The 24,844-nt window shown below is 37.3% G+C and overlaps 1 protein-coding gene across 6 annotated transcripts in view; it reads right to left on the bottom strand.

Moving 5' to 3' along the window:
* CEP76 (centrosomal protein 76) overlaps window positions 1–24,810 on the bottom strand; it is a 39,084-nt gene extending 14,274 nt beyond the window's left edge. The window contains exons 1-11 of one of the 6 annotated variants that reach the window (XM_027576308.2): window positions 24,405–24,810; window positions 23,180–23,335; window positions 22,052–22,133; window positions 21,201–21,245; window positions 19,842–20,027; window positions 17,968–18,065; window positions 17,467–17,595; window positions 12,570–12,758; window positions 8,634–8,800; window positions 7,397–7,730; window positions 88–305 (exon numbers count right to left, since the gene is read on the bottom strand). In XM_027576308.2, coding sequence (XP_027432109.1) covers window positions 88–305; window positions 7,397–7,730; window positions 8,634–8,800; window positions 12,570–12,758; window positions 17,467–17,595; window positions 17,968–18,065; window positions 19,842–20,027; window positions 21,201–21,245; window positions 22,052–22,133; window positions 23,180–23,335; window positions 24,405–24,467 — 1,667 coding nt within the window. In that variant the 5' untranslated portion in view covers window positions 24,468–24,810. Of the gene's footprint in view, window positions 1–87; window positions 306–7,396; window positions 7,731–8,633; window positions 8,801–12,569; window positions 12,759–17,466; window positions 17,596–17,967; window positions 18,066–19,841; window positions 20,028–21,200; window positions 21,426–22,051; window positions 22,134–23,179; window positions 23,336–23,838; window positions 24,145–24,404 lie in introns of those variants that run through there. The other 5 variants (XM_027576309.2, XM_027576306.1, XM_027576305.2 and 2 more) reach the window with 5 other exon arrangements.
* Window positions 24,811–24,844: the final 34 nt, after the last annotated feature.

Here is a 24,844-nt window from a genome sequence, read left to right as displayed (position 1 = left end):
CTCTCTCAAATAAATAAATAAATAAATAAATATCTTTAAATTCCTAAGCCAATAACAACATTTACGAATTCATAAATTCCACCTTACCGAAGACATGTGGCAAATGCACGCCTTGCATTTCTATATACAAAATGTATTGGGAACCCTTTAAATGTGTGACCATCAGGTACAGCCCTCCTTATGGCATCTTGAAATTCTTCATTGCCTGCAGATATACTCGTTGTACGTTCAAATTCATAAGAAGCCAAAGCTGGTGATAAGAGATAGGAAAGCTGGTCTTCCCAAACAGTAGTGAGACCAAGATCCTACAGCAATCAAAAGATAAAAAGGAAAGGTGAAATACACTAATGTTTTAAAAGCCAATTTTAAGTGTTCGCTATTTTAATGTATGCCAAAAGATTTTTAAAAACCTGTCATAACTTTTTAAATTTTCTATTAATTATTATAAGGACACATATAAATAAAGGAACTACAGGTATCTGGTTTTACTTCTTAGAGAAAAAAATCCAATAAACTTTGAATACAATGATGTTAGGAAGTCTCCAAAATCTATACTTCCTTAATATCCACTAGAAAAGACTACATGGAAGAGTCCTACTATGGAAAATACAGTGCCTCTGAAATTTGAAATCATATTTTATTTAACTTTAAAGAGTTTAGTAAGATTGAATCTGCTTAATTTGATTGCTCCAACAGAAATTCAACTATAGTAGGGGAGAAAAATCAACAAATGAATTGCATGTATAATTAAACTCAAATATTTATAAAAAACATTAACTTTTAAACTGTAGAGAGATAAAAAGGTGAAAAAGACATTCTATAGGCCTTTAGGGAGCTTAAAACGTTTCTAATGGAATGCTGAAGGCAATTATGATTTCATTTAGAACATCAAATGAACTATAGATATCTAGACACATTTTAAAAAAACATTGTTACAAACATAAAAAACTTCTCAAAATACTAAATATTTTGATTATCATAATAGATCTCTACCATTTTCTGATTTTGTGTTCAAGGTTTTAAGTGGTTCCAAGTAACCCCAAAGGTCTATGATCATCTATCTTTTTACCCTGGCAAAAAGTAAATCTCACTGGCTGGTTTACAGGCACCACTAACTTAGTGATTAACACTAGTATCTAGCTCAGTTTTCTTCTTCTATATAAATTCTTATAATAAAATACTGGTCTTGTTTGTAAACAAGACCTAAGAAAATTAAAAGGCAGTATAAGTGATGGAAGGAAAGGGGCAGTAATGAGGGGCTTTCATTCCCAGCAGTGTAGTGAACTAGGTCCTTAAATAACCTATTGCTAATTAAGACCAAACTACAAATGCCAGATTAAATATTTTCCAAAATATACTTTTAAATGCTTTGATGAGTTGGCATGTGAGTACAGCAGATTTTAGAACCAAAACTAATAGTAACTGGGAGCCCGGAAAACATATCTGATAAATCAGTTTGCCTTTGATGGCCTCAAGGAACATGGAAAACAGGGTTCACTGAAGGTGGGGAGTCTATTAGGGAATTCGAAAAGGTGAATTAGAAATAAGTCTCGATTGGCAAAAGACCTATCCACAGAGACCTGGCAGGCCAGAAAGGACTGGCATGATATCTTCAGAGCACTAAACAAGAAAAATAGGCAGCCAAGAATACTATATCCAGCTAGGCTATCATTGAAAATAGAAGGAGAGATAAAAACCTTCCAGGACAAACAAAAACTAAAGGAATTTGCAAACACAAAACCAGCCCTACAAGAAATATTGAAAGAGGTCCTCTAAGCAAAAAGAGAGCCTAAAAGCAGCACAGATCAGAAAGGAACACAGACAATATACAGTAACATTCACCTTACAGGCAATACAATGGCACCAAATTCATACCTTTCAATAGTTACCCTGAATGTAAATGGGCTAAATGCCCCAATCAAAAGGCACCGGCTATCAGATTGGATTAAAAAACAAGACCCATCCATATGCTGTCTGCAAGAGACTCGTTTTAGACCCAAAGACACCCCCAGATTGAAAGTGAGGGGGTGGAAAACCATTTACCATGCTAATGGACACCAAAAGAAAGCTGGGGTAGCAATCCTTATATCAGACAAATTAAATTTTAAAACAAAGACTGTAATAAGAGATGAAGAAGGACACTATATCCTACTTAAAGGGTCTATCAAACAAGAAGATCTAACAATTGTAAATATCTATGCCCCTAACGTGGAAGCAGCCAATTATATAAGGCAATTAGTAACAAAAGCAAAGAAACACATTGACAACAATACAATAATAGTGGGGGACTTTAACACCCCCCTGACTGAAATGGACAGATCATCTAAGCAAAAGATCAACAAGGAAATACTTTAAATGAAACACTGGACCAAATGGACTTTACAGACATATTCAGAACATTCCATTCCCAAAGCAACAGAATACACATTCTTCTCTAGTGCCCATGGAACATTCTCCAGAATAGATCACATCCTAGGTCACAAATCAGGTCTCAACTGGTACCAAAAGACGGGGATCATTCCCTGCATATTTTCAGACCACAATGCTTTGAAACTAGAACTCAATCACAAGAGGAAAGTCGGAAAGAACTCAAATACATGGAGGCTAAAGAGCATCCTACTAAAGAATGAATGGGTCAACCAGGAAATTAAAGAAGAATTAAAAAAATTCATGGAAACCAATGAAAATGAAAACACAACTGTTCAAAATCTTTGGGATACAGCAAAGGCAGTCCTGAGAGGAAAGTATAGAGCAATACAAGCCTTTCTCAAGAAACAAGAAAGGTCTCAAATACACAACCTAACCCTACACCTAAAGGAGCTGGAGAAAGAACAGCAAAGAAAGCCTAAACCAGCAGGAGAAGAGAAATAATAAAGATCAGAGCAGAAATCAATGAAACAGAAACCAAAAGAACAGTAGAACAGATCAATGAAACTAGGAGCTGGTTATTTGAAAGAATTAAGAAGATTGATAACCCCCTGGCCAGACTTATCAAAAAGAAAAATGACCCAAATCAACAAAATCATGAATGAAAGAGGAGAGATCACAACCAACACCAAAGAAATACAAACAACTATAAGAACATATTATGAGCAACTCTATGCCAGCAAATTAGATAACCTGGAAGAAATGGGTGCATTCCTGGAGATGTATCAACTACCAAAACTGAACCAGGAAGAAATAGAAAACCTGAACAGACCTATAACCACTAAGGAAAGTGAAGCAGTCCTCAAAAATCTCCCAACAAACAAAAGCCCAGGGCCAGATGGCTTCTCTGGGGAATTCTACCAAACATTTCAAGAAGAATTAATACCTATTCTCTTGAAACTGCTCCAAAAAATAGAAATGGAAGGAAAACTTCCAAACTCATTTTATGAGGCCAGCATTACCTTGATCCCAAAACCAGACAAAGACCCCATCAAAAAGGAGAATTACACACCAATATCCTTGATGAACATGGATGCAAAAATTCTCACCAAAATACTAGCCAATAGGATCCAACAGTACATTAAAAGGATTATTCACCATGACCAAGTGGGATTTATCCCTGGGCTGCAAGGCTGGTTCAACATCCGCAAATCAATCAACGTGATACAATACATTAACAAAAGAAAGAACAAGAACCATATGATCCACTCAATAGATGCAGAAAAAGCATTTGACAAAGTACAGCATCCTTTCTTGATCAAAACTCTTCAGAGTATAGGGATAGAGGGTACATACCTCAATATCATAAAAGCCATCTATGAAAAACCTACAGCGAATATCATTCTCAATGCGGAAAAGCTGAGAGCTTTTCCCCTAACGTCAGGACCACGGCAGGGATGTCCACTCTCACCATTGCTATTCAACATAGTATTAGAAGTCCTAGCCACAGCAATCAGACAACAAAAAGAAATCAAAGGCATCCAAATCGGCAAAGAGGAAGTCAAACTCTCACTCTTTGCAGATGATATGATACTGTATGTGGAAAACCCAAAAGCCTCCACCCCAAAACTGCTAGAACTCATACAGGAATTCAGTAAAGTAGCAGGATATAAAACCAATGCACAGAAATCAGTAGCATTCCTATACACCAACAAGACAGAAGAGAGACAAATCAAGGAGTCGATCCCATTTACAATGGCACCCAAAACCATAAGATACCTAGGAATAAATTTAACCAAAGAGGCAAAGGATCTGTACTCAGAAAACTAAAAAATACCCATGAAAGAAATTGAAGAAGACACAAAGAAATGGAAAAACGTTCCATGCTTATGGATTGGAAGAACAAACATTGTGAAGATGTCAATGCTACCTAAAGCAATCTACACATTCAATGCAATCCCCATCAAAATACCATCCACCTTTTTCAAAGAAATGGAACAAATAATCCTAAAATTTGTATGGAACCAGAAGAGACTCCGAATAGCCAGAGGAATATTGAAAAAGAAAAACAAAGCTGGCGGCATCACAATTCCAGACTTCCAGCTCTATTACAAAGCTGTCATCATCAAGACAGTATGGTACTGGCACAAATACAGACACATAGATCAGTGGAACAGAATAGAGAGCCCAGAAATGGACCCTCAACTCTATGGTCAACTCATCTTTGACAAAGCAGGAAAGAATGTCCAATGGAAAAAAGACAGTCTCTTCAACCAATGGTGTTGGGAAAATTGGACAGCCACATGCAGAAGAATGAAACTGGACCATTTCCTTACACCACACACAAAAATAGACTCCAAATGGTTGAAAGACCTAAACGTGAGACAGGAGTCCATCAAAATCCTAAAGGAGAACACAGGCAGCAATCTCTTCGACCTCAGCCGCAACAACTTCTTCCTAGAAACATCGCCAAAGGCAACGGAAGCAAGGGCAAAAATGAACTATTGGGATTTCATCAAGATAAAAAGCTTTGCACAGCAAAAGAAACAGTCCACAAAACCAAAATACAACTGACAGAATGGGAGAAAATATTTGCAAATGACATATCAGATAAAGGGCTAGTATCCAAAATCTATAAAGAACTTATCAAGCTCAACACCCAAAGAACAAATAATCCAATCAAGAAATGGGCAGAAGACATGAACAGACATTTTTCCAAAGAAGACATCCAAATGGCCAACAGACACATGAAAAAGTGCTCAACATCGCTCGGCATCAGGGAAATCCAAATCAAAACCTCAATGAGATACCACCTTACACCAGTCAGAATGGCTAAAATTAAGAAGTCAGGAAACGACAGATGTTGGCGGGGATGCGGAGAGAGGGGAACCCTCCTACACTGTTGGTGGGAATGCAAGCTGGTGCAGCCACTCTGGAAAACAGTATGGAGGTTCCTCAAACAGTTGAAAATAGAGCTACCCTATGACCCAGCAATTGCACTACTGGGTATTTACCACAAAGATACAAAAGTAGGGATCTGAAGGGGTACATGCACCCCAATGTTTATAGCAGCAATGTCCACAATAGCCAAACTGTGGAAAGAGCCAATATGTCCATCGACAGATGAATGGATAAAGAAGATGTGGTATATATACACAATGGAATATTATGCAGCCATCAAAAGAAAGGAGATCTTGCCATTTCCAACGACGTGGATGGAACTGGAGGGTGTTATGCTGAGTGAAATAAGTCAATCAGAGAAAGACATGTATCATATGACCTCACTGATATGAGGAATTCTTAATCTCAGGAAATAAACTGAGTGTTGCTGGAGTGGTGGGGGTGGGAGGGATTGGGTGGCTGGGTGATAGACATTGGGGAGGGTATGTGCTATGCTGAGCGCTGTGAATTGTACAAGACTGATGAATCACGGATCTGTACTTCTGAAACAAATACTGCAACATATGTTAAGAAAAAAAAGAAGAAGATAGCAGGAGGGGAAGAATGAAGGGGAGTAAGTCGGAGGGAGAGACGAACCATGAGAGACGATGGACTCTGAAAAACAAACTGAGGATTCTAGAGGGGAGGGCGTTGGGGGGATGGGTTAGCCTGGTGACAGGTATTAAAGAGGGCACATTCTGCATGGAGCACTGGGTGTTATGCACAAAGAATGAATCATGGAACACTACATCAAAAACTAATGATGTAATGTATGATGATTAACATAACAATAAAAAACTATTAAAAAAAAAGAAATAAGTCTCCTAGGATTCTAGTCTTTGACGGTTGTATGTGTTGCATATAACTTTTCCCACTCCAACTGTGCTCTTTTCACTCCTGACTGGTTTCTCTTCATGAACAAAAATTCTTAAAATATACTAATCTTTTTATGTTTTTTATGTTTTTTTTTTTTAAGATTTATTTATTTGACAAAGAGAGACACAGAGAGAGGGAACACAAGCAGGCGGGGTGGGAGAAGGAGAAGCAGGCTTCCCGCCAAGCAGGGACCCGACATGGGGCTCGATCCCAGGACCCTGGGATCATGATCTGAGCCGAAGGTAGACGCTTAATGACTGAGCCACCCAGGCACCCTGTTTTTTATGTCTTCTTAATGTACAAAAGAATCTAAATGGCTAATAAGAGGTTTGATCTCATTAGTAATCAGGGAAATGCAAATTAAAGCTAAAATGAGGATATAATTTTACATCCAGCTAAATTAGTGTGATAGGAAGAAATAAACAAAACCAACCTGGAAAAAAATGAATATGAAAAAATATAACTCAATATTTTCAATGGGAATAATATGAATAAGTACTTCACAAAAAAAGAAATCCAGGGGCACCTGGGTGGCTCAGTCGTTAAGCGCCTGCCTTCAGCTCAGGTCATGATCGCAGGGTCCTGGGATAGAGCCCCACATTGGGCTCCCTGCTCGGCAGGAAGCCTGCTTCTCCCTCTCCCAACTCCCCCTGCTTTTGTTCCCTCTCTCGCTCTCTGTCAAATAAATAAATAAAATCTTAAAAAAAAAAAAAAAAAAAGAGGGCACCTGGGTGGCTCAGTTGGTTAAGCGACTGCCTTCGGCTCGGGTCATGATCCTGGAGTCCCGGGATCGAGTCCCGCATCAGGCTCCCTGCTCAGCGGGGAGTCTGCTTCTCCCTCTGACCCTCCCCCATCTCATGCTCTTGCTCTCTATCTCATTCTCTCTCTCAAATAAATAAATAAAATCTTTAAAAAAAAAAAAAGAAATCCAAATTAGTGGTATTCAGCAAAAGTCTGAACTAGTTAACATTCTTCATTTCTAGAAGAAAGTAATAAATTCTAAAAGTATTAATGAATTTGGAAATTTTTGAGTCTTAGAAGCTAACTCTCATGACTTTCAAAACTTCAAGCTTCTTAAGGGCAGGAACTAAATCTGCTTTCTTCAGGGCTAGAACAGTGACTGGCACTATCCCACCTGCCCTCCTCCCCAAATCGTTAAATATATAAACAAATTAAAAAAATGCGTGAAACTACAAATTTCAGTGTTAATTACCTTCCTGTGTTCTGACACTAGCAGCCTTAGCTGCATTTCTATTTCATTACTTGTTACTGAAGCATCAATTGTGGATGCACACAGAGGGGGAAAGGGAGGAAGGGATGTTGTAGCTCCCGGAGCACACACAGATTTGATTGCTTCTTCACTCATGGGCTTCCATTTGGATTCATCATTCAAATCAAATACACAGATTTCTACTGAGTCAGAGGGCTGACAATTTCCCAGGAACATCTGATGATTGAAAACACAACCAATTGTTCGATATGGGTACAATGGTTTGGGCTGTTCAGCAACTGGAGATTCATCAGGATTGGCAGGTTTGTGGATGTACCTAAAAAAAGTAAATCATCATTTTATATAATAAAAACTTAAAAATTAAGAAGGCAACACCTACTGATAAAGATACTTAAGGCTATAACTATTTCCTAGGACTAGAGTTTAATACTTGTTTTTTCTTCTTATATTTCTACAATTTGATTACTCTACAGTAATTGTATGGCACATATTATGATATAAAAATCAACTTTATTCAACATGAAAATATATTCTATGTATAATCATTAAGATCAAAACTGTTCATCTCAAATAACACAATTAAAATAACTTAGCTACAACTAAATAGGTACAACTAATTAAAACAATTATCAACCAGGGGGAAATTTAGAAAACTGAGAAGATGGCCCAGGGCTGCACCTTTAGGAACTCCAACATTTACAGATAAAATGAAGGAGAAGTGAGAACAGCCAGACAGGAATAATGAAAACTGAAAGAGCTATGGGAGAAGCTAAGGAAAGAGATGGTCCCAGGAAAGAAGGAGGAGCACGCAACTCTTTCAAAATCTGATGGCAGTCAAAAGAACTAAGAAAAGTATACAGTGAATTTACCAATGTGGAGTTAGTGACATCAAATTTTCAAAAGAAATCATGATTTACACCCTGAACTTACTTTTAGGCTTGAGGAAAAACATCAGAAAAAGCATATGCCAATTACACAAAATTAAAAAGAAATCATTTATTTTTTACCAATATTATGTTGGTAAAGAATATTTTAGATGTACAAATTTTCTTCAAATTTAGTATTTTAATTGAAGTAATGTTTTACATAGTTATCAAAAAGGCTCTAATAATGAAAATTATCAGGATGTGCCTTTGAATACCATCAATATAAACAAAGAACCTATAATTTCAAACATTTACATCTTCATTTTAATATCCTTATAACATAGTTGACAAACCTGTGTCCTGTTAAACTCTCCCAAAAAGTGATAGTCCCATCAGTTCCACAGGTCATAACCCACGCGTGAGGTACTCCTTTTGCCTTAGTCCCAACACAGACAAAGGCTTCTAATCCATATCCAAGAAGAAGGCTGCATAGAAGGTTAGCATGATCTTCACAGTCACCCTAGAAAATGAAATGAATTAAGTATTCATTCTTTCAGTTTCCTCATTAAATATCCAATAAAAATTATAATTAAAAAGCAGTATTAATTTTTTCATTTTTTCAAGTTTTTTTATTTTTTATTTTTAAGTAATCTCTAAACCCAACATGGGACTCAAACTCACAACCCTGAGAGTCACATGCTTCACCGACTGAGCCAGCTAGGCACCCCCAGATTTTTTTTTTTTTAAAGGTTTTATTTATTTACTTAGGAAGGAGCAAGAGAGAGAAAGAGAGGAAAGGGAGAGGGAGCAGACTCCCTACCCAGCAGGGAGCCCAACATGGGGCTTGATCCCAGGACTCTGAGATCACGACCTGAGCCGAAGGTGACTGAGCCACCCAGATGCCCCTAATTTTTTCTTTTAATCATTAGTCTAGTGGTAAGCTGAAACAACTGGGGACAGGGGTAAGAATACACTAATTTTAGAAGAACCTAAATTATTTTACAAAGTCAGTGCTCACAAATCTGATAGTCATAACATATATACTTTAAAAGGGGACATTCAGGGGCACCTGGATGGCTCAGTCGTTAAGTGTCTGCCTTCAGCTCAGGTCATGATCCCAGGGTCCTGGGATTGAGCCCCACATCGAGCTCCCTGCTCAGCAGGAAGCCTGCTTCTCCCTCTCCCACTCCCCCTGCTGTGTTCCCTCTCTCGCTGTGTCTCTCTCTGTCAAATAAATAAATAAAAGTGGGCGCCTGGGTGACTCAGTTGGTTGAGCGACTGCCTTCGGCTCAGGTCATGATCCTGGAGTCCTGGGATCGAGTCCCACATTGGGCTCCCAGCTCAGCGGGGAGCCTGCTTCTCCCTCTGACCCTATCCCCTCTCATGCTGTTCTCTCTCTCTCTCTCAAATAAAGAAATTCTTTAAAAAATAAATAAATAAATAGATAAATAAATAAAAGGGGACATTCGGATTCAAAAGTTTATAAAAAACTCATATAACATAGAAAAGTAGCAAGATTTTAAAGATGAATAGATAAGAGCTAAAGGACATGAACAGACAAGATGACAAATGATACATCAAGAAATGCAAATACATGGGAAAAGACTCAAACTTAAAACAATGAGTTACAGTATCTGTACGTGATCATTTTAAGGCAATACATACCAGGAAAAATGGCTGAAAGAAGAAAATGTCAACAATGGCTATAATTATGGAAGGTTATATATCATTTTCCCTTCTAGTTTCTAAATTTTCTTTGACAATATTATATTACTTTCACAACTTAAAAATATTATGAAAGCTACAAAAACAGAAAATATCTGATAATCTATAAAAAAATAAAAATATTAAAACAGGCTACAATTACATGAAGATATGTATTTAAGTGCAGGACTACAGGTAATATACAAAAGCAAAATTTTAAGTTCAGTGTTAGCCTGAGGGGTGATTTCTTTCCCCTTAAATTTTGTATTAGTGGCTCTGTACTGCTGTTTTTTGATTAAATATACTAGAATCAATAACATTTTAAAACGTCAAATTTGACTTTTGAAAAATATATCCAACCTTTTAGACCCAGTAATTTCTGTACTGAGATTTTATACTAAAAATTTTCAAAAAAAAATAATAATACTCCCAAAAATATTCAATGAAAATACTCACTCACAAAGATATAAAAAAATTAGAAGCAAGCTACTGTAGCCAAAAGAAACAGTTCCTACAATGGCAATAGTTAAGAAGATTTTGTAATCCACTAAAGAAAACTTTATACAAACATTAAAAGATGGAGATCATAAAAACTGTAGCAACAACTACATGGGAAAATGTCCACAGCACAATGTTAAATTATAAAGCAGGACACAAAACTTTATTTATATCTCAATTATAATCATGGAAAAATAATATATACACAGAGAAACACAAAAACATAAAAAGAGATGAAAAACTGGCAATAGAATTATGGGAGAAATTTCACCCTTACTGCTGTAATGCTCTTGTTTGTGCAAGAATAACTTTTTCAATAATTTCAAGCTTCTGGGGTGCCTGGGTGGCTCAGTTTAAGGGGCTGCCTTCTGCTCAGGTCATGATCCCAGTATCCTGGGATCAAGCCCTGTGTTGGGCTCCCTGCTCAGTGAGGAGTATGCCTCTCCCTCTCCCACTGACTCTCCCCGCTACTTGTACTCTCTCTCTCTCTTTCTCTCTGAATAAATTAAAAAAAAATTTTTTTTAATTAATAATTTCAAGATTCTAATTTAAGATGTGCTTTCTCTTTAAACAAACTCAGGTAAACAAAATGAATCAAAGGGGTGATTATTTGTTTTAGGAAATATTTACATAATGACTCTAAGTATGTACCATTCCTGCTATATTTGAAATAAAAAAGCTTAAATCCAAACACACAACTTTTGGGAACCACAACTTGAGAATAAATCAAAATAATTTATTGATAATGTTTAACTCTTTTCGTTTTTTTTAAGAAAGAAATAGTGTGGGGGCGCCTGGGTGGCTCAGTTGTTAAGCTTCTGCCTTTGGCTCAGGTCACGATCCCAGGATCTTGGGACTGAGCCTCGCAACAGGCTGCCTGCTCTGCGGGAAGCCTGCTTCTCCCTCTCCCACTTCCCCTGCTTGTGTTCCCTCTCTCGCTGTGTCTGTCTCTGTCAAATAAAAAAAATCTTTAAAAAAAAAAATTAAAAAAGAGAGAGAGAGTGCGGGAGGTGGGGAGAAGCAGAGTGGAAGGAAGAAAGAAGAGAATCTTAAGTAGACTCCATGCTGAGCGTGGAGCCTGACTTGGGGCTCAACTCCACGATCGTGAGATCATGACCTGAGCCAAAATCAAGAGTAAGATGTGTAACTGACTGAGCCACCCAGGAACCCCTTCAATTTTTTTTTTCCTTTAAGATTATTTATTTATTTGAGAGAGAGAGAGAGAGACCATGCAAGAGAGAGAAAGCATGAGCAGGGTGAGGGGCAGAGGGAGAAACTGACTCCCCACTGAGGAGGGAGCTCGACTCAGGGCTCAATCCCAGGACCCCAGGATCATGACCTGAGCCGAAGGCAGACACTTAACTGACTGAGCCACCCAGGTGCCCCCCACCAATTGTTTTTAAGATAAAATCTTCCTAACAAATCAATCCCTAAGCTAAATAGGCTCTTCAGTATAAGCTTTGCCTTGTGAATGAATACTCATACTACTTATACAACCTCAGACAAAAATTATTGCAAAACAAATAAATTAATTTTTTTCTATTTCAGAACTGAAATGCTGAAGATAGTCTTGTTTTCATATTATCATTTTTAGAACACAGATTAAAAATATCACACAATCTATAAAATTCATTTATTGAATTAACATCAGAAATGTACACAAATTCTTATATACTTACACTTGAAACTAAACAAAATATCATGCAATCCAAGATTTTCTTCCATATTCATCTTGTACTGCCATTTTCTCTTTTAAAAAAAATGTATCATCTAAATAGATTTTAAAACATGAATAGTACTAGAAAGACCATGATCCTGGTCCCAGCACCGTCTCTAATTCACTGTTTAATTTATCTCTATATCTTGATTTCTGACACAATAGTACTTGTCTCCACCTCACAAAAATCATATTATGCTAAATAAGAAACTATACAAGAAAATAAAGTTGCTAAGTTTTTTATGTATTAAAAACAAAAGATTCTGACTAGTTCAAATTGATAATTTACCCACTTTTCTGTTTTCAAATGCAATCAATTCACAATAACTATGATGTACTACTTTTTAATTCTATTACATGTGTAGAATACCTTGTTTCTACAGAGAAAGGCCAGCAGAGTGCACCACTGTTCCTGTTTACCTCCTCCTCCAATAACAGGGGCTCTTTCATAACCAAGGACATTAACAAATCTTGCTGCCTGCCTTGGAGTATCCAGAAGCCTCCCAGCTCGAAGTGGTTTAATATAGGAACAGACTGGTCTATTTATCCCATTTTCATCCTGGGGGAAGAGGGTAAAAACATCAACTGTAAGGATAGATTAATTATTCCCAATTTTAAAACTTTTTCTTAGAATATATTAATGTGGGACAAGATAATTCTGGGTAACACTTATTGAGTGCTTACCCTGCATCCAGCACTAGGTAGCTAAGTGCTACGCATACAATTTATCTTTTAATCTTAACATCTCTTACTGTTTTCATTTCATAAATGAAGAAACTGAAGCTACAGGTATTATGCAACAGAGCTGGGATTCAAACCCTTAGCTGTCTCCAAAACTTGTGACAATAAGAACTTGAACTACCATGATTCAGCAATCTCACTCCTGGATATAGATCTGAAGCAACTGAAATCAGTATCTCAAAGAGATATATGCGCATCCATGCTCACTGCAGCATTACTCACAATAGTCAAGATATGGAAACAAGTAAAATGTCCTTTAATGGATGAATGAGTGAAGAAAATGTGGTATTACATATACAATAGAATATTATTCGGCTATAAAACAGGAGATCCTGCCATTCGTCACAACACGGATGAATCTGAAGAGTATTAAGCCAAGTGAAATAAGCCAGACAGAGAAAAACAAATCCTGTATGGTGTCACTACATGTGAAATCGTTATTAAAAAAAAAAAAAAAAAAAAAGGCTGATTTCAGAGAAATAGGAAATAGAATGGTGGCTGCCAGGGGTTGGGGAGAGGGAGGAATAGGGAAGATGTACGTCAAAGGGTACAAATTTTCAGTTATAAGAAGAGTAAGTTCTGAGGATCTAACATACAGCATGGTGACTAGTTAATACAGTAAACTTGAAAGTTGCTGAGAGTAGACTTTAAGCATCCTCACCACATGAGAAAGAGGTAACTATGTGGGGTGATGGATGTGTTCATCATCTTAATCCTGGTAGTCATTCCACAAAGTATATGTACATCAAATTATGTTGTACACTTTAAATATAAACAATTATATTTGTTAATTACTCCTCAATAAAATTAGGGGAAAAAAAGAACTCCTCTGAAAACAGAATAGGCAGGTATTTGGGGGATGGAGAGGGGATCTAAGACAAAGTATTCTTTCGTATTATCATACAGAACTTAATACTGTATATCCAAACAGAATAACTTGTCTGATTTACTGATCCAACAAGTTATCAGAGCTCATTTTTAGTTTGTTTCCATTACACTTGGAGATCCACAGGAAACAAGGATTTGTTAACCAACTGAACTGAAAGCAGACTTTTAAAAATTATTTAAGGAAAACATCTTACATTTTCAAAATAGAATGTGTCCTAGCATTTGAGCTGAATAACTACAGGGCATACAAAAGTCTCTGATGACTGTCCACCGCTGGGCTTTTTGAGTTAATACTACCAAAGCCCACATTTCCCTTACATTCATGGTTACTGAGATGACAAAGTCAAAGGATTACTTTCTATTCAAAATTCAAAGATAATTTAACACTCTCTATCATGGCAAGGCTCCTGGGAAACAAGGCCTAACTCAGAGAAGTAACTGTTTCAATTATCAGAACCACTGATGTCTTTCTATACCACAAAAACATCACCTCTCCACTATAATCCCATACCTTAGCAAGAAAAAAAAAAACCCTATTATTTATATTTAATTATCGTGAGAAAGATCATGAATTTTCTTACATAGAGCAAAGAATTATTATGATTTGACTCATAACTATGGTTCTCAACTCTAAAAGGCACTGACTTTTTTCCGTCCTCTCCCACCCCACTGTTACCTCCCTGGCTCACACACATCCATGGTGGCCTCCTACTCTCCATCTCCCCCGTGCTATCTTGGGAGTCAGAAACAGAGACAGAACAAAAGGATCAGCTAGGAAAAAGCTCAAATAGAATGATGAACCAAAGACAATTAAGGAAACTAAGGAACAGAGACAGGAAGGAAATTTAAGTGAAGGGTGTTTCAAGGCACTCATTTCAAAAACAGAAAATCATGATTCTAATTTTGGAGGGAAGTAGAAAACTATTATTTGGATTTCTTTTACATTAACTCAGTATTTATTTATTTATTTATTTGACAGAGACACAGAGAGAGAGGGAACACAAGCAGGGGGAGTGGAAGAGGGAGAAGCAGGCTTCCCGCAGAGCAGGGAGCCCAATGTGGGGCAGGGAGCACAATGTGGGGGCTCGATCCCAGGACCCTGGGATTATGACCTGAGTCAACAGCAGACGCTTAACGACTGAGCCACCCAGGCACCCCCACATTAGCTCCGTATTAATTATTGATCTAGTATAGTGTGAGAATATTGTCTTGAAATCAAAATCTGAACATTAAAAGGATAGCCTCCAACCTCAAGTGATTTATAACATTTTCTTAAAACTTAATGGCCTTGGGGGCGCCTGGGTGGCTCAGATGTTTAAGCGTCTGCCTCCAGCTCAGGTCATGATCCCAGGGTCCTGGGATCAAGCCCCACATCGGGCTCCTGGCTCAGCGAGGAGCCTGCTTCTCCCTCTCCCTCTGCCTCTCTCCCTGCTCATGCACTCTCTCTCTCTCTCTCTGTATCTCTGTCTCAAATGAATAAATAAAATCTTAAAAAAAAAAGGCCTTAAAGATGAATTTCTATAACTTACTTTAAAATTTCTTACACTAGAAAATTTAAAAGCTATTATTAAGTGAATTTGTTTATAGCAAAACAATGAGGAAGAAAAAGTACAATAGATTATTAAGTAAAACAACTCCAAGGATTCTACAGATGTTTGGTTAAGATAAAGGTAATTAACTGAGTTCCTGAGTGGGCCATTTAGTCCTATTCTTATAACTCCACCAACAGAGAGGAAAGGAATGAGTACCTAAAAAGTGGATGCATTTGCCCTAAATCAATCACCAATAGTAACATCTGAGAATACAAGATATATCATTATACGTTTCATTACAGCAGTATTTCTCATATTATCTATAATATATCCCCATAAACAAAATGTCTTGAAAATTTCGGTACTTTAGCTTCTAAACCTGCACTGTCCATTAAGAATGCCCCTAATCCTACGTTGCTTTTTAAATAAAATTAAATAAAATTCAAAATTCAGTTCTGTGTTGCCACATTTTGCATGCTCAATAGTTCAATGATTATCATACTGGACAGCACAGAGAACATTTCCATCACTGCAGGAAGATAGTGCTGCTGTAAACTATTTTCTCTTGTGCCTAGAAGCACTGGAAATTCATTTCAGACCATGTATAATAACTTTTTGGTTTAAAATTAGTTTTTGCGATTAGACTGACTGCCTTAAATAAATGTTATTGTTCCTTAACTTCATATCTAGTCAAATATAGAACACAGCAGCAAAAGACACTTTTGGGGAACTGAAGTAAGATAAACATTTTTACTCTATTTATCCAGAGGTGGTCCAGTCAAACCAAAAAAGCACTAGTTGAAACTGCAACTTAATGGAGTCTCCATGACTAAGTTGCTGTTTGATATTAGGAAAAATATTTTACTCTTCTCTTTTATACTGTTTTTTTTTATAAAAAGTGGCAATGCCTAGCCAACTGACAATCTCATATGGTTACCATGAGACAAAGTGACCTTATGTGGTTCAAATCTTCTTACAATGAATTCTAAGAGATGGGAACTTGTTTAAGTAGTATTTCCTAAAAAATATCCCCGTTCCGATTTGCATAACTGCATCATCCTCTTTCTCCTCCTCTTTCATTTGCCATTTCTCTGATTCACTTCCTCACCCACCCATTCTTCTCTGGTCCCAGATTCCACATGGCAATGCATAACCTCACCTCAGACTAAATAGACAGCAGGGAGCCAGTTATATTTTGACTGGTTTCTCTTTGCCCCATCCTGACATCAATGCTACCTGTCTGCCCAGGCAAACAACGCAGAGACAATGCTCCTGGAAAGTGAGAAGCTGTTTCCCTCATTTCCACCACTAGTCAATGAGGCTCTCCCACTTTTAAGCTCCTCATCTAGAAACTGAACTACTCTTAGCCCATCCTACTACGTAGGGTAAAACTAGATAAATGCACAGGATCTGAGATATATTAGTCAAAATACCACCACACTATAACTCATAAAAACATCTACATAAGGTTGGATAAATATAAAATATGCGAATGGTTCCTCAGAAGTTACAAAATATATGATCTAATATATTTTATTATATGATTATACGTTAATGAGAGAAAATAGGCTTAGGATACAGGAAAATAGAAGCAGAGATACAGAACTGAAATGCTGCAGTTAAATATTACTGGTCACTGGTTCAGAGATTTTGGCTATATGGAATTATTACATGTAATAATGTCTTTAAGAAGATAGCCTAATAATGTATATGCCTAAACATACATGCACACTTCTGTACATGAAAGCCCCACTTCTGTACATGAAAGCTGAATTTACATTAACTGCAAAGTATCTTAGTATTTAATCATTTAGTACTAAATATCACACTCCAAATTAAACAAAGTGGGTCTTCATCTATTTTAAATCAAATATATTCAAAAAGGATTTAAAAAGAATAATTGAAAATGAAAAGCAAAATAAAACAAAGATTGTGTTATGTCACCTACTCAGTGAAAGAGTACTATAAAATCATACTCGATTTTTACAAATAGTTTCATTTGTCTGGAATAAATACATTTTACAAATTTCATCTTAATTGAAATTTACATATACAACAGTAAATCTCAAATATAGGTGTGAACCTTTTCTAATGCAATTTACAAACCTGTGCAAAAATCTTAACCAGCCGTGAGTTGTGTGAAGGTCGAATTTGCAAATATTCTCTCCACCACTGCTTTGCATATACAAGAAATAATCGCTCTTTCTCTGCAGTTTTCTGACGTTCCAAAGCAAGCTTGAAATTTAAAAAAATATTTCCTTCAATTTGTTTTTTCTCCTTACATACTCTAAAATATGTAACAATTCAGCATCCTTTTCTCCATCTCTACCACCACCCTAACATGAGCTATCATCTCTACCATCTATCTCTAAGAGCCTCCTGACTGACTTCCCTGTATCTATACCCCACCCCATAATCTCATCTCCATATAATGGTTAGTGATCTTTTCTCACAAGACAAACATTTTTAAATAGATCATATTGTCATTCTTTTGCTTAAAACTAGTAAGTGATAATTTTCTAAAAAGAAAGTACTTTCTAGGATCAACAGGTAAATATACCACTATGAAAACAAATACACAAAGAAGAGAAATTCAGAATTATTTACCTGTGTGTTCACTACTTCTTGAGATAATGTTTGATTGAGTGGTGGGTACATCTCAAGTTTTATATTTAAAATTCCCACAGAAACTTTTGATTCTGTGCCTATAAATTTAAATAAATATTTAGAACTTCAGAGGTTTCCAAACTATGTATATTTAGTCAGCCAAAGTCTAACCAAAATAATTAAAGAATTTTGTGCTTTACCTCTTACATGAAATACAGATAATATTCAACATCATCTTTAATATTCATATTAAAAACGAACCAAATCATATTAGTTTTTATTTTGCGTGAAGACCTTTATCTGATTATAAAGAGATTACCTATTTTCTGAGTTTGCTTATCACATTTTAAGGGGCTGTTTGGATATACGGGAATTGGTATTCTTAATTTAATGAAGACAAAAATGTATGCCAACCAGATTTACATCAAAAACAAAGTAAAGCAACAGTTAACATCTCATTCTCAGAAAATATTTATACTTTATCATATATAGTAATTCCTATCTATCCCTTCCTATATATATTTTTTTAATCCCTTCCCATTTTTCACATTACATGTGAGTACAAATTTGCAATCCATTCCTGGATTTAAAGAATCAGAAAACAAATATACTTTTTTTTTTGTTACCAGAACTATTTACTATTTCTCTGGTGAATCAGAATATACTTGTTTCTTGGTCACTACTATGATAACCATGTTAGGACTGTACCTGAAGACAAATATTGGGTATCTTTTGAAAATAAATATCCCACATAAAACTTTTTCCCCTACTTTCTATTTAAGGAAAAACACATTCCGGGTCTGACTTATCAGAATCTAAAGTCCTAAAGCTATACTGTCCACTGGCCAGGTTAGACTATGCAACTTAGTTTCAATACCAAAGCAATTCCTTTACATGTTATGCATAAAATATTGGTAGGTCTTATTTTATTAGCAAATATGTATTACACATCAGGTAGTATGCAAGAGTCCAAGGAGACAATGGTGAATAAGACAGGCACCATCGCTGTCCTCAAAGAGTACTATTCACAGATATTGTCAATGAGCAAGTTAGTACCTCTTTGAGTCCCACATTCCCACATGTAAAAGGATGGAAGAATATCAACTCCATAACCTGTAAGAACTCTTGCTGCAGGAAGACACTGGTACTAATGGGGATGCACTGTACACTGGAGTGTGCTGGAATAGAGGGTTTTTACATATGCATGTGTGTGAAGAATCTTAATTTTCTTTACAGTCTTATATACAATCAAATAAATTTGAAAAAAGAAAGAAAGCAAGGGATGCCTAGGTGGCTCAGTTGGTTAAGCATCTGGATCGAGTCCTGCATCAGGGTCCCTGCTCAGTGGAGACCTCCTTCTCCCTCTCCCTCTGCTGCTCCTCCTGCTTGTGCACACTCTCTCTGTCAGATAAATAAAATCTTAAAAAAAGAAAGAGCAAGTAAGCCCCATAAAAATTTTTTTCCTTAAGACAAGGTCAGATTGACTGTGAAGTTCTATACTTATAACATGCTTCATGACATTTCCCAAGACTACAATACTACAGTCCAACTATAATTCTAATGAAATCCTTTTTTTAAAGTATTTTTAAAAAAGATTTATTTTAGGCAGGGGGGAGAATGCACACAAGTGCAGGCGGGGAGGGAAAGGGAGAGGGAGTCTTAAGCAGACTCCATGCTGAGTGCAGAGCCTGATGTGGAACTTGGATCTCACAACCCTGAGATCAATACCTGGGCGGAAACCAAGAGTCGGGCACCCCCTAATGAAATTCTTTTTACACGTTTCCTTCTTGGTTTACAAAGGTATTCAGAAAACATAAAATGTATTTATAAACAAGCTGTGGCTATAAAAAGGTAACAGTGATTAATCATCATACCTACACCCATAAGTTCCACAGTAAGACTGGTCATTCCATTTTCTGAGCCCAAAACTGATCGCCATTCGAGAAAATAGGATGCTACCAAAGTAGTCTCACCAAATATGTCTGTTTTAATTAGCACCATATGAACTGGATCACTTATTGATAACATTGTTGTTGAATCAGCCATTCGAGTTCCATCACCTGGCAACATAAACGAAATGCACCACATTACATATTCTGTTAGGCCAACACAGAAGAATACTTTTATTACAAAGGATACTAATAATAAACTTATATAAAACCAAATAAAATAATTTGGTAATGCCTCAAAAAGCATGCAACAGATTACTTTATAAAAAAAAGTACAATCCTGGGGCACCTGGGTGGCTCTGTTGGTTAAGCATCTGCATTTGGCTCAGGTCATGATCTCAGGGGCCTGGGACTGAGCTCCATGTCAGGCTCCCTGCTCAGCAGGGAGTCTGCTCCTCCCCCTCCCCGCCCCTCGTGCTCGCTTACCCTCTCTCTCAAATTAATTAATTTTTTTTTTTTTTTAAACAGCCCTATTAGGGCAACATTTTTCACTGGGGGCAAAAAAAATTTTCTGTAATGTATTAACTATCTAAAATTCTGAAGGTATAATTTTATAACTTTGCTAAGTTTACAAATGTAAAGATTTCTATATTGAACTAACATACAAAATACATTAATAGAAATAATGTAAAACAATTATGGGAATCAAGTATATAATTTTAAAGTTATAAAAATGAGAGTTACAGATGCCCATCCTAATTTTTATTTTTGAAAGTTACATTAACATCGTAAATCTAGCTATCTTTCATAAATGAGGATTATGTCTCATTCTCTACTATATCCGCAGCACTTACCTACCATAGCATAATGCACCTAACAGGCATTTACTGTTTGACTGACTGATTTGAGTGCGCATGCACACATGCAAGTGGGAGGGGGAGAGGGAGAGAGAATCTCAGGCAGACTTTGCGCTGAACACAGAGACCGATGCAGGGCTCGATCCCACAACCCTTAGATCACGACTTGAGCCAAAATCAAGAGTCAGATGCTTAATCAACTGTGCCACCCAGCCCCCCACCATACGCATTTAAAAGTTTACTATTAACGAGGCAACCATCAAGACAATAAAAAATAATCTTCAGGGAAAATTAATAAGCAGAAAATAAAGCAAGAAGGTGGGTGGAAGTCATTTATATAAAAAAGAGCAGTGGAGAAAATAAAAGCAAAGTAGGAAGATTCATTCATTATAAATCTCTCCTTACAGTAAAAGTTGTTATGGTTGTTCTACAATGAAACCAAACAAAGATTTACTCAGTTAAGTGACAAATTATCATTGCTCCTTACCTAAGCTTTCTCTGTGTACTTCAAGTAAAAAGCCATCATGAAAATCTGGTTCACAGGCACATGGAACAGGTTTAGAACGAAAACGTTGGTTTCGAAAATGTAAACATAAAGTAAAAGTTGAACAAACTTGTCCCGGTAAAGGCTCAGGTTCTTGTAGATGTTCCAAAAAAGCTTTTCCACCCAAAACCTGAAGGTAAAGATACCTCCGTGTTGGATCAATATTAGCTGTAAAGTGTAGCAATATATATGAGGAAACTGCCAAATAACTTAAGGAATGTGATCAAGACAATAGGAAATAATAACTTAACAGAAATAAAACCAAAGACTAAATAAAGAAAAAGAGTAACAAATTTACTCTATACCAGGACCATTTACAACCAGGGAAGAAAACATGCATAATAAGCTATCTTTATCTGAGTTTATATACTGGCTACTTTTTCCCAGTTAGAAAGGAGTCAGAACCAAGGTTTAAGAAACCTTTACTTTTTGGTTGCTTATCCAACACTCCTTCACCTCCACAAACCAACTCAGACAAATATAAACCCAGCAAGTGTACTTGTTAGGTAATTACCATTAAGAAAAGCAAGGCTGTATAAAGTTTGTAAAATATACTATTAAAACATGAGAAACAGGTGATCCTGTTTTTGCTTCCACTCTGTGATACATAAAATCTTCTGACATACATACTTCATGCAAAACAGAATCTAAGTTTTTTGGATGATTAATCACAAAAATGGTAAGTATTTCGTTTGAGAAAGAAAAAATGTTTTCTATCAAGTACCAAACATTACAGCACATCAATATGTAATACTGTGCAAAACAAAATCAATGTTAAAAAGAAATACACATACTTTTTTTTAACAACGTTGAATGTCTATCAGTAAAACAAACAGGTTGTTTTGGAGAGGAAGGTAGCTCTTGATCAACACTATCCTAGAAAGGCAGGAAAAAAAAATGAAAACAAATTAGAAAGCAAAAATTATGGCTAAGCAAGGAAATGTCAACAATGGGACTAAGAAGTAAATAAAAGTAGATAGCATAAAGCCCCCCTCAAAGAAACTCTTATTTTCTCAGTACAATTAAAATAATGAAAAGCCTGCAAAAAAAGATGATGCAACTGGTCACGCCTAAAGTCTAATAAGGAATTTAACTGTCTTCAATGTCCACAGAACGCAAAAAAACAAATCCTTAATACCTTAAACAAGGTTAAACTTTTTCTAAACCTAATATGACATTTGACTTATGATTCTACCATGAACTGATTTTAATAAGGGAATGACATTCACACAGAAGTTGTTATTGGGTCAATTTTTAAACAAATGGGTTTATAAACCTCAAAAACCAAAAAAGGAGGCTGTATTAAAATACTTATTCCCTGGTGTATTATGCGGTCCATCCAATTTTTACATTATATTACCCAGGTATTATTAGGTCACAGTTTCTCATTATTGCCTCATTTTCAAAAGGAGGCCTACTTACTAATTTGTGCACTGAGGCTATCATCCCACTACTGACCTATTTGTATAAAGAGATTTGAAGGTTCTTACACAATTATTTTCTTAAACAAATTGGTAATTTGTTAATCATAGAGAATGGATTTCCAAAAGAATGTGTTTATTTAAAAAATATGCCTAATCTAAAAAAATTATAGAACACTAGTGGAAAGAAACTAGGTTATGGTGAACTAATTTAACTGAAATAGGTACACTTACAGTTACAGAACTAGAGAATGACAACAGAAAATTCTGTCATTTTAGAGAGAAAAATATAGTATGTAATTCCAATCTCTTTGATACATTATCCTACTTGCTACAATAAAGGGTAGAATTAGCTTATACTTGAAGTAAGGATATTACTAGACAAAAATGGTCTTGTTTTAAAGTGATTTTTACTAAAAAGAGGCCCCAAATACGAACCCTATAAACAGCATTAAGCATGGGAACATACTCTCAAAATTTTTTCCCTAAAAGATTACTCACAGTAACAAAATTAAGTTCTTTCATCACATCATCAATGATTCCCCGACGTCTAAGGGCTTTGATCAAATCTTCTGTTGATAACTGTTGTTGATCTGGTGCCAATTCTTCCCGTATTGTCTCAGCAAGGATTTCTCTTATTCTGCCATGGACATCCATCTATGTAGAAAACTCGCATTACAATTTACATTTATGAAGCCATCAAACGTTGCCAATTAACTAATTTCCTTCTAAAACACCCAAAGGAAAAAATGGGAGCGTGGATAGACAAAATTCAGGAAGGCTTCTCAAGCTAATAGTAAACGTAAAATTGTTACCAGAATTCAATGAGAATAAAGGTAAGATTTTTTTAAAAGAAAAAAATTTTAGGATGAATTTCTTTTTTTAGTACAAATTCTAGAAATAATTTCTACTGGTTATCTACTACCTTTGTTACCATTTCCCCACAAATAACACTCAACAAAATCAGACCTTTTGAAAGAGAGTGTAGTATAATCAAGAGAACACAGACCTGGAGGAGGAGATCAGAGTACGAATTTCAGCCTTCAACTTATTAGATGTAACCCTAAGTCAACTTTTTTACCCTTTATGAATGTGGAAAAAATAGTGCCCTGTCAAGATTACTGTGAGGCTTAGGTAAAAGATGCTAAATAAACACTTACCACAAAGCCTGGCGTACAAGTCTACAATAAACGGTAGCTTTTATTACTTCAGCTTACTGCATTCAGCTGAGCACCTTAACAATGTTCTTCTTGCGCTCCGAGGTACCACACACACTTTCATTACAAGACTTTTACTAACTTCCCTTTCATGGCTTCTTTAAAAATTGATTTGGTTCAACTTCAAATAAGTAAGTTTCACCCCTAACGTAATTCTAATTCCTGAACTCTGAATATACACCTGCTCCAAACACAACTTGTACCGGATCTGATACCCAGTAACGGCAGGATGAACGCTTTATCTTCACAGCCGTGCTATCACTCTGCCGCGTTCTGTCACCTCAAACTCTCACTAGGACTTGCCAGCATTGTTCTCTTTCACCGAGGCTAGAAAGCGGCCCCGGCTGCAGACCCGGAGCCCGCCCAGCCCGCGCTCTGCCCCCACAGCCTGCGCTCGCGTCCCCGGCACACAGGCGCCGCCGTCGACTGGGCCTCGGGACGCCAGGCTGGGCGCTCAGCACCGAAGGCGGCCGGAGGGGCCCGTGTCGCCCGGCGCCCGCGGCCCTCACCTTGCTCAGCTGCTGGTGGATGAGCTGCTTCAGCTCCGAGGCTTTCTCCGGAGGCAGCGACATGCTGGGGCCGGCGCCTCACCGCGCTTCTCCCCACTTCGGGCGCGCCCCGGCCAGCCCCGGAAAGCCAGTCGCGGCTGAGCAGAGCCGGCGCGACCGATTGGCCTCACGCAGCTCCCGGAGGGCGCGACGCCGCGTCAGGGCCGGTGCTGGGCGGGAGCCGAGGCAGCGGCGGCGCTCAACTGTTGCTTTCAAACGGCGCGGACTACCAGGGCTCGGGCTGCCCCCCTCCCTGCCTGACCACCTCCGCCTGCCGCTCCCTCCCCTGGGGGTCCCCATCCCGCGAGCTCAGCGCTCCCCATCGGCCTGCCCTGCCAGAGTCTCCGCAGGAACTGCCCGCCCTCATCTTTCCCCGGTCGCGGGCCCTTTCCGCCCTGCGG

This window comes from Zalophus californianus, chromosome 14 (genome assembly GCF_009762305.2).
Source record: "Zalophus californianus isolate mZalCal1 chromosome 14, mZalCal1.pri.v2, whole genome shotgun sequence".
NCBI classification, from domain to species: Eukaryota; Metazoa; Chordata; class Mammalia; order Carnivora; family Otariidae; genus Zalophus; species Zalophus californianus.
This window is presented reverse-complemented; position numbering and strand designations above follow the sequence as displayed.